Source organism: Rhineura floridana, chromosome 22 (genome assembly GCF_030035675.1).
Source record: "Rhineura floridana isolate rRhiFlo1 chromosome 22, rRhiFlo1.hap2, whole genome shotgun sequence".
Lineage (NCBI taxonomy): Eukaryota > Metazoa > Chordata > Lepidosauria > Squamata > Rhineuridae > Rhineura > Rhineura floridana.
Genome location: NC_084501.1, coordinates 3,308,326 through 3,320,584, shown reverse-complemented (window position 1 = coordinate 3,320,584; position 12,259 = coordinate 3,308,326). Strand labels below are relative to the sequence as shown.

The 12,259-nt window shown below is 46.8% G+C and overlaps 2 protein-coding genes across 7 annotated transcripts in view; one reads left to right on the top strand and one right to left on the bottom strand.

Annotated features, from left to right (window-relative positions):
* The window catches only part of DEDD (death effector domain containing), a 22,270-nt gene extending 17,276 nt beyond the window's left edge, over positions 1-4,994 (bottom strand). The window contains exons 1-2 of one of the 6 annotated variants that reach the window (XM_061606115.1): positions 1,102-1,275; positions 445-548 (exon numbers count right to left, since the gene is read on the bottom strand). The gene's annotated coding sequence lies outside the window, so the exon portion shown is untranslated. Of the gene's footprint in view, positions 1-444; positions 897-1,101; positions 1,276-2,339; positions 2,586-4,233; positions 4,338-4,896 lie in introns of those variants that run through there. The other 5 variants (XM_061606113.1, XM_061606118.1, XM_061606117.1 and 2 more) reach the window with 5 other exon arrangements.
* Positions 4,948-12,259, top strand: part of SART1 (spliceosome associated factor 1, recruiter of U4/U6.U5 tri-snRNP) — a 24,494-nt gene continuing 17,182 nt past the window's right edge. Inside the window, exon 1 of the mRNA XM_061606101.1 lies at positions 4,948-5,468. Within this exon, the coding sequence (XP_061462085.1) occupies positions 5,087-5,468 (382 nt within the window). The 5' untranslated portion in view covers positions 4,948-5,086. The remainder of the gene's footprint in view (positions 5,469-12,259) is intronic.

Genomic DNA, 12,259 nt, shown 5'->3' with positions numbered 1-12,259 from the left:
CATCCAGGTTATTCTTGCTTTGTCCCCAAGAGCAGAAAAGTTATTAAACATTCAGCAGTTCCCAACTTTTCATATATTAAAAACTTAACTCCACAAAAACAAACCTCTCCTTAATGAGTGAAACATGCAGATATCAGAAATAGGGACACTGAGCGTATCGATGCTCATTATTCGAACTAACCTACCATCGTTTCCCCACTGTTGTCACCACACAATTAAGAACCAAACTAATTCTTCACATTCTTAGATATACTGTATGTTAACACCTATTCCTTTCATTCAAAAGCAGGGGAAATTTAGCCTTGTTCATTTGAAACGCACAGAGAGAAACATGCTTAAAAACCCCGCACAGAGTGCCTTCTTTTTAAGGCTTGCAGTTATGAGCCGTGGTCTCCCACGCACCCACCCACCCACTGCCACTGCCACCTCCGCTTCCCCCGTTACCTTCTTATGCCTTCCTTCGCTGTCCTTTCTGGTTAAATGAGGAAGAAAACAAAACAAAAATCAGGACCCTGGAGGCACTCGGGCCCAAACGTGTGTCCGGTTTCCTAAGGGAAGGCCCGCAGGTCAGACAACTCCCTGTCAACCCACCTACCTCGGAGCTCCCGGTGTCCCCCCAACCCCACAAACAAGAAAGCCAAACCCAAAGCCCGGGGCCGACGTGGGGTGGCTTTGGCCAGCCCACCCTGCCCCTCTCTGAGCGTCAGAGCCTGCCCCCCTTCAGGAGACAGGCGGCGGGGAGGCTCAGCTGGGAAGGGGGCAACGCTGTGGAAGAGGGTGCGGAGGGGTTCCCCGCCCCATGAACGGCCCCCTCCTCGGCCCTGCCGAACGGGGAGATCTTAAATGAAAGGGCAGGAGACCCTCCTCTCCCTGTCTGGCCACTGGCTTGGGCCCCTCCCCTCCAGACGCCTCCCTGCCCCTGGCCAAGGGGGCTCTCCTCCTCCTCCTGCTTCCCCCCCCCAAAAAGCAGGCCTTTCGGGTCCTGCCCGCTCCTGCTCAGGCTCGGCTGCCTAGGCCTTTCACTCCCTCCTCAGGGCGGCCCTCTTGGATCCATCCACCCGCTTCCCTCCCGTCACCCCCCGCCGCCGCCCCGGTTCTGACCCGAGCCTCGGCCGCTGCTGGAGGGAGAGGAACATCCGGGCAACCGGCGCCTCCCTCCTACCGAACGAAGCAGGGCTGCCCACATCCGGGCACCCCCGACCTACTTCCTCCCTGCCAGGGAGGGTGAAGCCGTCGGCGCCATCTTTCGTGATGGATTCTTTTTTTTTTTTTTTTTTAAGGAAAGGAGTGTGGCGGCCATGCCTGTTAAGGGCGAGAGGGCTGGCTTCATTGCCAATAGAAATGATGGGAGCCGCCTCGATGTGGAAACCGGCGGGGGGAGGAGAAGGGCGATTAAATCTGGGCGGGGGGGGAGAATAAGTGGAGGTGGGTTTAAAGGCAAAGCAGAAGCCAAAAAAAGAAAGCGTGTTAGAAAAGTCTCCTGCAGTTCAGCCCCAGCACCTATTTTCCCGTTCCAGGCCCTTAGGTCTAGGATAAGGAATGGTGGTCAGAGTGCCTCTGAGCAGGTACAGAGTGCAAGCATGCTCGAGCATTAGCACCTCTCTTAGTTCAAAAAGAAGCGAGCCCTTAGGAAAGGCACACATTACACAGAAAAAAACAGCTAATCCATGTAGCACTATTTATTATTATTTGTTATATTAGCAAATGACTAAAGGGTCTCCGATCCACAGAACAGACTGCATAAAGCAGCAATGCCATCATAAGAGTCAGTGTGGTGTGGTGGTTAGTGTCAGACTAGGACCTAGGAGGGGAGGTAAAGGTAAAGGTGTCCCCACACTTATAGTGCGAGTCGTTTCCGACTCAGGGTGTCGTCTTGCGACGTTTACTAGGCAGACCGTATATATGGGGTGGGATTGCCAGTTCCTTCCCCAGCCTTTCTTTACCCCCCAGCGTATGCCGGGCACTCATTTTACCAACCACGGATGGATGGAAGGCTGAGTGGACCTCAACCCCTTTTACCGGAGATTCGACTTCCTCCTTCCGTTGGAATCGAACTCCGGCCGTGAGCAGAGCTTCAGCTGCGTTACCACCGCTTACCACTCTGCGCCACGGAGGGGAAAGCAGGGTTCAAATCCTCGCTCAGTGATAAAGCTCATTGGGTGACCTTGGGTGAATCACTGCCTCTCAGCCTAATCTACCTCACAGGGTTGTTGTGAGCATAAAATTGAGAGGAGAAGAAACATGTACACCACCTTGATCTTGTTGGAGGAAAGGCAGGATATAAATGCAGTAATAAATAAAAATAATCTCTCAAATACCTGGAAGAGACAAGTTTTTACCTGGTATCCAAAACATGTAAATGATGGCACCAGGAAGACTTCACTGGGGGAAGCATTCCACAGACAGGGTGCCCAAAACTGAATGTTCGTAACAAGGAATATGTTGCAATGCCCACCTCCTCAACTATCACATAGTGCCTGCTGTATTAATTTACTCTGCAATAACTCAACCTTCCACTCATTAAAGAGCCAAGGCAACAGTTTCTTTAGGTTAAAGATTTATCAGGAAAAACATTATCCTATAATCTTGTTAGCAACAGTTCAAATACCTCAACAGCTGGTATGAAATGGCAGCCTGTGCACTTCTTAAAAATTTAAATAGTCCAAGCTTTCCTGCACTCCAACTCTTAAGGTGGTATTCCATGCTAGTCCTAATCACAGTAAACCCACTGAAGTTAATGGATGACTAACTTAAGCTCATTTCAGTGGGTCTACTCTGAGTAGAACTTAGTTGAATACCACCCTTAATTTTTAGGTTTGTACATGGGTCAGTTTCATTTGTGATATATACTTTTGTTTTTATCTTGTGCTTTTAGCAACTTTTAATGAATACTGTTGTGTTTATTGTTTTATGTAAACTGCTTGGGATTTTTATTACATTAGGAGTTATGTCTTTTAAAGACATAAACAGACATTAATGGGGCTAGAGACAAAATGCATCTACTCCACACTCAGATTTCTTTTGTTTGAATAAGCAGTATATAAATTTAGTTAAATAAATAAACCAAAACCTTGAGAGACATTACTGAATACTGCAGAATGACAACACTGGGAACTCACACTTAACATTCTGACAAAGCAAAAATAGGGGAAGTCATTCATGGGCTATAAGTACCCAGAAAAGGGACAACTGGCACATATGGAGAAGCACTCCACAGCTGTATGTCTTTGATACTGCAGTTGAAAAGGGCCTGCATCTATATGTAGTCCCAGTTAGACAATTACTATTAATACCCAAGTCCAAATTTTCCTTAGGCAGCAAGTAAGAGTACAATTGTTTGTTTAAATTAAAGATGGCAATCTTTAAGATTGTTAACAAGAAGATTAAAGTTATTTTTAAGCTCACAAGCAAATGCTGATTTAGCTTTCCTCAGTTCTCCTTACTTACGAATTCATTTCAAACCAAGCATATTACTAAAGCTCACAGGCAGCTAAATAAAAAGGGGAACACTAGGGGAGGTTGTGCCCTTTAAGTCTTCAAATATTTACTAGAAACACCACATGTGGAGGAAAATTAGTTAATGTTATATGCAAAATTCTACAGCCATAATACCCTGAACACACCCGATCTCATCTGATCTCGGAAGCTAAGCAGGGATGGGAGACCACCTGAAAATACCAGGTGCCATAGGCCTAGAGGAAGGCAATGGTAAACCACCTCTGAATACCTCTTACCATGAAAACCCTATGAATATATCCAAAAACAGATGCATAGGGTCACCATAAGTCCTAATTGACTTGAAGTCATATAAGAACAAATATGGAAAAATTGTATGCATGTTATATGCAAAGTTATTCATACACTTATAAAACATGAAAATGGTTTAGGACCACAGGAAGCTGCCTTATACGGAGTCAGACTTTTGGTCCATCTAGTGCAGTATTGTCTACAATGACTGGAAGCAGGTCTCTAGGGTTTCAGATGGGGGCATTCACAACTCCATCTAGAGCTACCAAGGACTGAACTTGGGATCTACTGTGAGAAGATCTAACACTGAAGCCACCACCTTTACATGTGAAATGCTTATGGACTGAGCTTCCACCAAAATACGCTGGAAGAGTCCCATCCCCATTATTGCATTTTAAGCCTTTAAAATGAATCAACCACTATTTATCCTCTTAAAAAAATGATAAAAGAAAGAGGGAAATAACCTGAAACAGAATTCTTGCTTACCAAAGTAGGGAAAAAGCAGAGACAGGCACCTTTTCCCTCTTTCCTAATACAAGCAAAACCCTGCTCTTGTGATTATTGAAAGATAATTAATTGCAATTATCTCTTTTCTCAGCTGGAGCCACTTATAGCCTGAATCCTTGCACAGATTGACTCGTAAGTAAATCCTACAATGTCTCAGCAAAGTATGCAAAGGCGTTCAGGTGGGAAAGGCAATCCTACATATATTTTCTCAATCAATTTAACTGGGACTTCCTCCCAGTCCCAATGTGTACACAACGTGTAGGATGACAGTTTAGGGCATTCTCTGTTGAGCAGCTCACATTTGAATTAAAAACAACAATGGAGACTTCTTCACACTGGGGCTTGCTCACAGTACCAAAAGCTGAGGGAGAGAGAAGCAGCTAATAAAAAGAATTACAGTCTCACTTTTTAAAGATAGATAAAAGAGAGAGTGGAGGGAAGAGGCTTTTCGAAAAGGCAAACAAACAGGCAGCAGTTGTACAAATTAGAGTAGGGTTCCCCCCCCATTCCCGGGCAGGCAGAACAAAAAGTCTCTCATAGGTTGTTTCAAAATTACCATTGCTAGAGTTCTCAGGCCACATCTTAACAAATGTATAAAAATACCACTACTAACAGTAAGAGTAAATTAATGCACCTACGCACCCACTAAACAAGAATTATTGACCAGTCATCGGAACTCTTTGCTCTCGCCCAATGCAGTGACGGATCGCTTTTCACAACGGACCGGAACCACAGTGCTTGACCCGGAATTGGAGCTCCGGTAACTAGGAAGTGTAGCTCACCTAGGCCTCGGCTCTTAGAGACGCCATTTTCTCAACGTCCAGCCGCCGCTATGGGTTCTTCGAAGCGGCACCGGGAGCGGGGCGAGGCCTCCGAAGAGCCCCCGCCGCCTCCTGCCGCCTCCTCCTCCGTTGGCGGTACCGCGGCCTCCTCCTCGTCCCGCCACCGCGAGCACAAGAAGCACAAGCACCGAAGCGGCGGTGGCAGCAGTAGCAACGGGAGCGAGCGGCGGAGCAAGCGGAGCCGGAGCCGGGGCGAGCGGAGCAGTCGGAGGAGCGGCGGGGATGAGGCCGCCGCTGCCTCCTCGTCGTCCTCTGCCCGGGGGAGCCGTGCCGCCGCCGCCGCCGCCGCCTCCGGGAGCCAAGAAGCCGAAGTGGGGCGTCGGATTAAGCGAGAGAAGCGCGACGAAGGATACGAAGCCGTGCAAAGCTCAGGTGGGGGGAAGGAGGAAAACGAGGGTGGGGCGAGCCGGTGTGGCGTGGGGGTTAGAGCGCCTGACTAGGGCCGGGAAGACCCCGGAGCAAATCCTTGCTCGGCCTGAGATCTCGCCGGGTGACCTGGAGCTAATCTTTCTTTTTTCCGGCCTAACCTACCTCGCAGGGTTGTTGTGTGTTGCCGAAGAAAAAGATGGGGGAGGAGAGAATCTCGTGTAGTTATTGCCACCTTTGAGGCCCTGGGATGAGGGGAGGCACGTAAGTAACAGTAAAGGCGACGCAAACGAACCCTTTTCCTTTACCAACGTGGTGTCCTCCAGGTGATGTAGACCTCCCACAGCCGTAGCCGCTATGGCCAGTGGTCAGCGACGACGGGTACTGTAGTCCAATACTGTTATATTTTCGGCGCCAGGTCAAGACTTCCCTCTTCTCCCACGCGTTTTATCTTGTGTTTTATACTGTTTAACTTTTTAAGTTGTGTTTTAAATTGTTTTTATATGTTTTAAATTGTATTTGTTTTAATGTTTTTAGTTTCTGTAAACCGCCCAGAGAGCTTCAGCTGTGGGGCGGTATACAAGTATAATAAGATTAATTAATTAATTAATTATTCATTTCATTTTATTATTACTGTCTGGCCATAGGCCTCGAACAGAAGAAATTGTTTTATACAAACAGATGTTTTCAAAGTTACATTTAAAATCATAAAATATTTAAAACCAATATAGCAGCATGGATTATCTAGCTAATATGTCCTAGGTCCAGTAAACGTTTCTTCCGCAGTTTCGCTGCTGCTAAAGCAAATAGGGCTACCCTGTGTGTTATACCGGGATCCCTGTCTGAAAGGAGAAGGGAAATACGGGAGGGTAGATCTTCGGGCGCATGAATCAGGACCTCTTCCAGGAATTTAGTCCGTGGTTTATTGTATAAAGGGCATGTTAGCAAATAATGCGGGAGATCCTCCACCTCTGGAGCATCACAAATACACAGTCTTTGAGCCTGAGGAACCCCATTATATTGTCTGGTCAGATATGCTGTAGGCATCGACTGAAACCTCAGGGCTGTGTAAGCGTGACGCAGGTTAACTGAGGTAAGGAGGTCTTGATAGATTGCTTTGGTTTGTTCTGTTTTAAAAAGACTATACCATCTTGTGTAATTGGTATTTATTAAGGCTAACCTGTCAATCCAGGCAGTATGCCGTAAAATGCCCTCCTTGATGCTTACTTTAGTGGAAGAGTTTTGGATAATTTTGCAATCTAAATGGTAAACTTGACATATTTTGTTTAATTGGGCAGACCAGAATTTGTCCGTCCATACATTTGTTGCACTGATTTTTAACATTTTTCTTGATGGAGTTTCCAAAGAAGTCTTCCAAAAATTTAGAAGAGTTGAGTGAATCCTTGCCCTGACTGGTTGAGTCCCAGTTTCGGCGCAAATTAACGCCGCTGGTGTTGATGAGGGGAGGAGCAGGATTTTTTTAAGGAATTTATTTTGAACTGTCTCTAATTGGTCAAGGAGAGGGGATTCCCATCCCCAAGTTGGGGCTCCGTATTGCATCATGGAGACGACTTTACTTTGAAATATTTTTAGAGCCGGGGAGACTAAATTATCTCCTGTTGTGCGATGGAAGTTCAGAATTGTTCCACTAGCTCTAAGAGCGGCCAATTTAGTTTGTTCTATGTGCTTTCTCCAAGAGAGAGAGTCAGTAAAATATACACCGAGATATTTGAAAATCCGGCATTGCTCGATTGAGTGACCGTTGATTGACCATTTATGTTTTGGTGACCTTTTGCCAAATACCATAATTTTGGTTTTGGTGTAATTTATTTGTAATTTCTCAGTGGCACAATAAGATGAGAGCCTTGCTAGGGCCCTTCTGAGACCAATTAATTTAATTAAATAAATAATAACATCTGGAGGGCACTACGATGGCTACCCTGCTTTACCACCCTGGGAAAAGGAAAGAAGGTAGTTAGAGGAGGGCAACAAGGATGATCAGGGGACTGGAAACAAAGCCCTATGAGGAGAGACTGAAAGAACTGGGCATGTTTAGCCTGAAGAAGAGAAAACTAAGGGGAGATATGATAGCACTCTTCAAGTACTTGAAAGGTTGCCACGCAGAGGAGGGCTGGGATCTTTTCTTGATTGTCCCAGAGTGCAGGACATGGAATAATGGGCTCAAGTTGCAGGAAGCCAGATTTCGACTGGACATCAGGAAAAACTTCGTAACTGTTAGAGTCATATGACAATGGAACCAGTTACCTAGCGGGGTGGTGGGCTCTCCGACACTGGAGGCCTTCAAGAGGTAGCTGGACAGCCATCTATTGGGAATGCTTTGATTTGGATCCTGCATTGAGCAGGGGGTTGGACTGGATGGCCTTACAGGCCCCTTCCAACTCTACTATTCTGTAAATCTAAGAGTAAGTGGTGGAAAGTGAGTCTGGAATCCTGCTCAGTAAGTGCCAATGAATTTAGTGAAGAAGGCCTGTAATTTGGGGGTAGTGCACTTGCTTTGCATGCAGAAAGTCCCAGGTTTGGTCGCCAGCATGGAGACAAGACTGACCTCGATGGACCAATACAGCAGCCTTCACTAACCCAATGTCCTCCAGATGTTTGGGGATCCAGCTCCCATAAGCCTCAGCCAGCATGGACTTATAGTCCAGGTTGGCGAAGGCTGCAATACATCTTTATGTATTCCTGTATTCCAGCAGCACCAGCATATTATATCTCACAGCATTTCACAAATGGAAAATAGAAACATGCTTGGGTCATCAAACATCACTTCTTGTGCCCTCCCCCCCTTTCTTCCCTAATATAGCTGGTATAGCCCAGTGGGGAGGAGAGCCTGGCTGGGAGTGCAGAGTCTGTGAGTTCAAATCCCCGCTCGTGTCTCCTGGGCGTCAAGGGCCAGCTAAAGATCACTCCCCACAGGGAGTGACTCAGGGGTTCCGTGCCCTGCCACCTGCGCAGCCGTGGGCAAGCTGCAGAGTCCCAAGGAGCCCAGTTGCCCCCCGGCTGGCAGTTGTGGACCAGGAAGGGGTTCCTTCCCCAGGAACACGTTATGGAAGGCTGTTCACTGGCTGCCAATGCATATCTGACGAAGTGGTTCCTAATCCTTGAAAGTTTATGCAGTAATATATATGTTAATCTTTAAAGTGCCAGAAAACCCTTGCATATGTTGCAACAGACTTGATGCAGCTTCTCTGGAAGCTGTCTGTGTGCACTATTTATTTACACCACAATAACCTGATCCTCAGTTAATGAAAAAAAGGGGATGGGAGTTCTGAGGAGGGATTGTTCTCCTAGACATCCAAAGTCTGTGCTGACAGAACTATTAACTGCACTATGAGAATGTAACTTTAGTACCTGGGACCTGGGCTTGCTTTTCCCATCCTTCCTTCCATTCCTTTTTCTTCATGTGTCATATGGGAATAGAGGAGGTGATGACATCCAAGATTTAAGAAGGGAACTGGGCTGCTCCTGGCACATAGTTCTTCCCTCAAGACAGCTGACGTGAAGGCAGTTGGAATCCTTACAGGAGAGAGCTTGATGGAGTTGCCGATGTCTGGGGAAGGACCGAACCTCAGTTGTGGAGCACGTGCTTTGCACGCAAAAGACCCGAAAAGATCCCTGGCATCTCCAGGTGGGGCTGGGGAAAGACTTCTGCCTGAAACCCCGGAGAGCCACTGCCAGTCAGTGTAGACAGTATTGAGCCAGATAGACCAATGGTTTGGGATATTGAGATAAGCCAGCTCCTTATGAGGTCAGTGAGAATTGCGACTGTCTTGGTCTTGGCAAAGAACAGCCCCTCACTGGAGGTGCTCTTCCCCCAGATCAGGTCCAGGAACAAAGCTGGCGACAACGTTTAGCCCAGAAGGGGATAACATGCACTTGCACCCAACATCGGTGATGGGGAACTGGGTCTGGAACTGGGTTTATTTCTCCCCCAGCCAAGTTTGATAGGTGGGTGTGGCAGGTGACCTGATTTCGCCCACACAGATAAGGCACAGACCTGCACTTTGCAAGTGCTGCTGATCAGCTGATTGTCAGGGCGTGCCAAGCCCCGTGCATGGGAACTTGCAGGCGTCGCTGATTAGCCGTGCCTGCAACCCCTTTTGGCCAAGCTGCACCTTTACCAGCCCCACCACTGACTTCATGTATTGAGTGCTGGGCAGGCGGCCGGCCACATGAGTCCCATTGGCCAGAGGTCCCCCACCATTGCCCTACGTGGAGGTTTAACGTCTAGAACCTAGAGAGTCTGCAGAAGAAGGCTAGCAACTTGCATCACATTTTAACAAGTCCTTCTTAAAAACAACAACTAGAAGATAGGGGCGTCTGGGGTGTATGACGTGTGATTGTGCAGGGGAGCAGGATTCAGGTTCTGGAACAGAAGTAGTAGGGAGGCCAGATTGGGGGATGGCGAGAGAGACAGATGTGAAGAAACTTTTTGGAGAATTAAGGGTTGGGGGAGCCAGTGGAAGGAGAGAAAGAAAGGACTTAGGCAAATAAATGGAAGAGATTAGGAGGGGAGAAAGTAAAATGGGAAATTATAGAGTAGTAGGGAGAAAGAAGGTGTCAAGATCATCTCCCCCATTCCCCTGAAGGGGAGGGGGCAGCAGATGAAGAGTAGGGCTGCAATCTCCTGCACTTTTTCCTGAGAGAATGTGCCACTGAATTAATTGGGACTTACTTGAGTGCGCGCACGCATGTGTGTATGGAGGATCAGGTTGCAGGTCTTGGAAGGAAGTGGAAGGAGGACGTGGGGAAACGGGATATGGGGTGGAAGACAGGACGTGGAGAAAGAATCTTCTTTTCACACCTGGCAAAGGAAGGGATGTGGGACAAGACCAACGGGTGGGAGCGAGCAGGAGGAGAACGACCTTGAGAACCCAGCGTGGCCAGATAAAGTTTCAAAACTCTGGTGTGGACTGAAATGGATGTGGCAGCAACATCTCTCTGCTGTGTAAGAATTCCACATTTGCCTGATTGCATGCAAATATTGGTTCATTCATATGTAGTGCTAGCTGGCTGCCTGCCTGCCTGCCTGTCAGGGCCCTGAGTGAGTGTGCTGCTGCCATGGTAACATGTGAATGGGCTGACTTGTGGGGAAAGTGCATTCATACATATTGAGGCATGCGAAGACTGCTTATATGGGGGACAGCTTTGCTATGGGAACTGGCATCCCTGTTCTGAGCATTGTCTTGGCCACGTGCAGCTGTTATGTTCGATCAGTCTGAAGTTTGGAGAGGGGCAGGGCACTCTTTCCTCTCCTCCCCGCATTTAAGAATTCTCAAGTGCGTGATAAACTGTGCCTTGTCCTATAAATGTAAAAACAGCAGATAGTCAACGTGGTGCCCTCCAGTTTGGGGAAGGACCATAGTTTATGGGTGGAGCACCTGCTTTCCATGCAGAAGGTCCTAGATTCAGTGCCCAAGGACGTCTCCAGGTAGGGCTGGGAATGTCCCCTGCCTGAAACCTTGGAGAGCCACTTCTGTTCACTGAGCAAGATGGGCCAGCGGCCTGACGCGGTAGAAGACAGCTTCCTGTGTTACAGACTAAAACTCCCACCATCCCTGATCATGACTTCTTGTGGGGCTGTTGGGAGTTGTAGTCCAAAGCATCTAAATAAAGCGGGATTGATGAAGGCTCTTTCAGATCTGTTTTTCATTCTTGTACATGCATGTATGAGAACTCTTGTGGTTTGGGTAATGCTGAATGACCAGGAAGGGGAACGACCTGTATCAGTGCCCCTGCGTGCACTTCTTTGGTTGTAAGGAGTTTTCCCCAATGTTGGAGTTGGAGAGACTTGCTTCCAAGCATGGATAGGGCCAGGGTGTCTAGCTGCGGGTGTGTGTATGTGTGTAATGGAGAATTTTTATATATCTACACATATAAACATAGATATTGGAAGGTATATGTTTATGAAATATAAGAAAATTGCAAGGAACTAAGCAAAAGGCCCACAGGCCTTTGAGACCCCTAAAATCCAGTCTCGCAGAGAGGCAAGTGAAGTTCAGCTTGAATTTATCAACTCATGAAATGAAGCAAACAGGCCTGTGTGTATGATTAACGTTTGATTAATGAATATATTGTTTAGGAGCAAGCACGCATGTAGGGAGAATGTAACAAGTTCTGGATGTGCTGGTTAGATCTTCCAATGGTAAAGATGGAAGGTTTTAGTTAATATTATGGGGAATTCATATATTCCTGTTCTCATGTGTTTCTTATATAGATATATAAAATAAATACATTCTAAGAGCTGTAGGAACCAGGGAAAATCATAAGGAAGCAACAGGTATGGTCTGCCTTCAACTTTTAACAACCCTGACTTGAGCAGTTACAGGTCTACGTATGATTCATAAATGGACTGGGCTATGTGCTAGATATGCATGGCAGACCAATCAGAATAGTACAATGTTAAGGTTGATAGTAACTGATCTCAACTGGCCCAAAACCATCAGGAAGGTGGGACAGCCGAATAGTAGTTACATCGGTCAAGGAGACGGGTATATTAGAAATATTAGTCAAGGGGACAGATTGACATTGGTCAAGAAGACAGTAGAACAATTGAATAGGAGATGTTTGCCAATTATGAATATACATGTGCTTATTTTGATAATGTTATCTGATTGGTTTAGAAATACTTCAGAAAGGCATAACCTTTATGTAATATTTAGAGAATATTGTACAATTGGTGTAAGTATGTCACATGCTGCACCTTAGTACTGTATGAAAGACCCGTGCAGACAGTGCTTCATTGCAGTCCTCACCAGGCACTGGGAGGCTGACCCTGC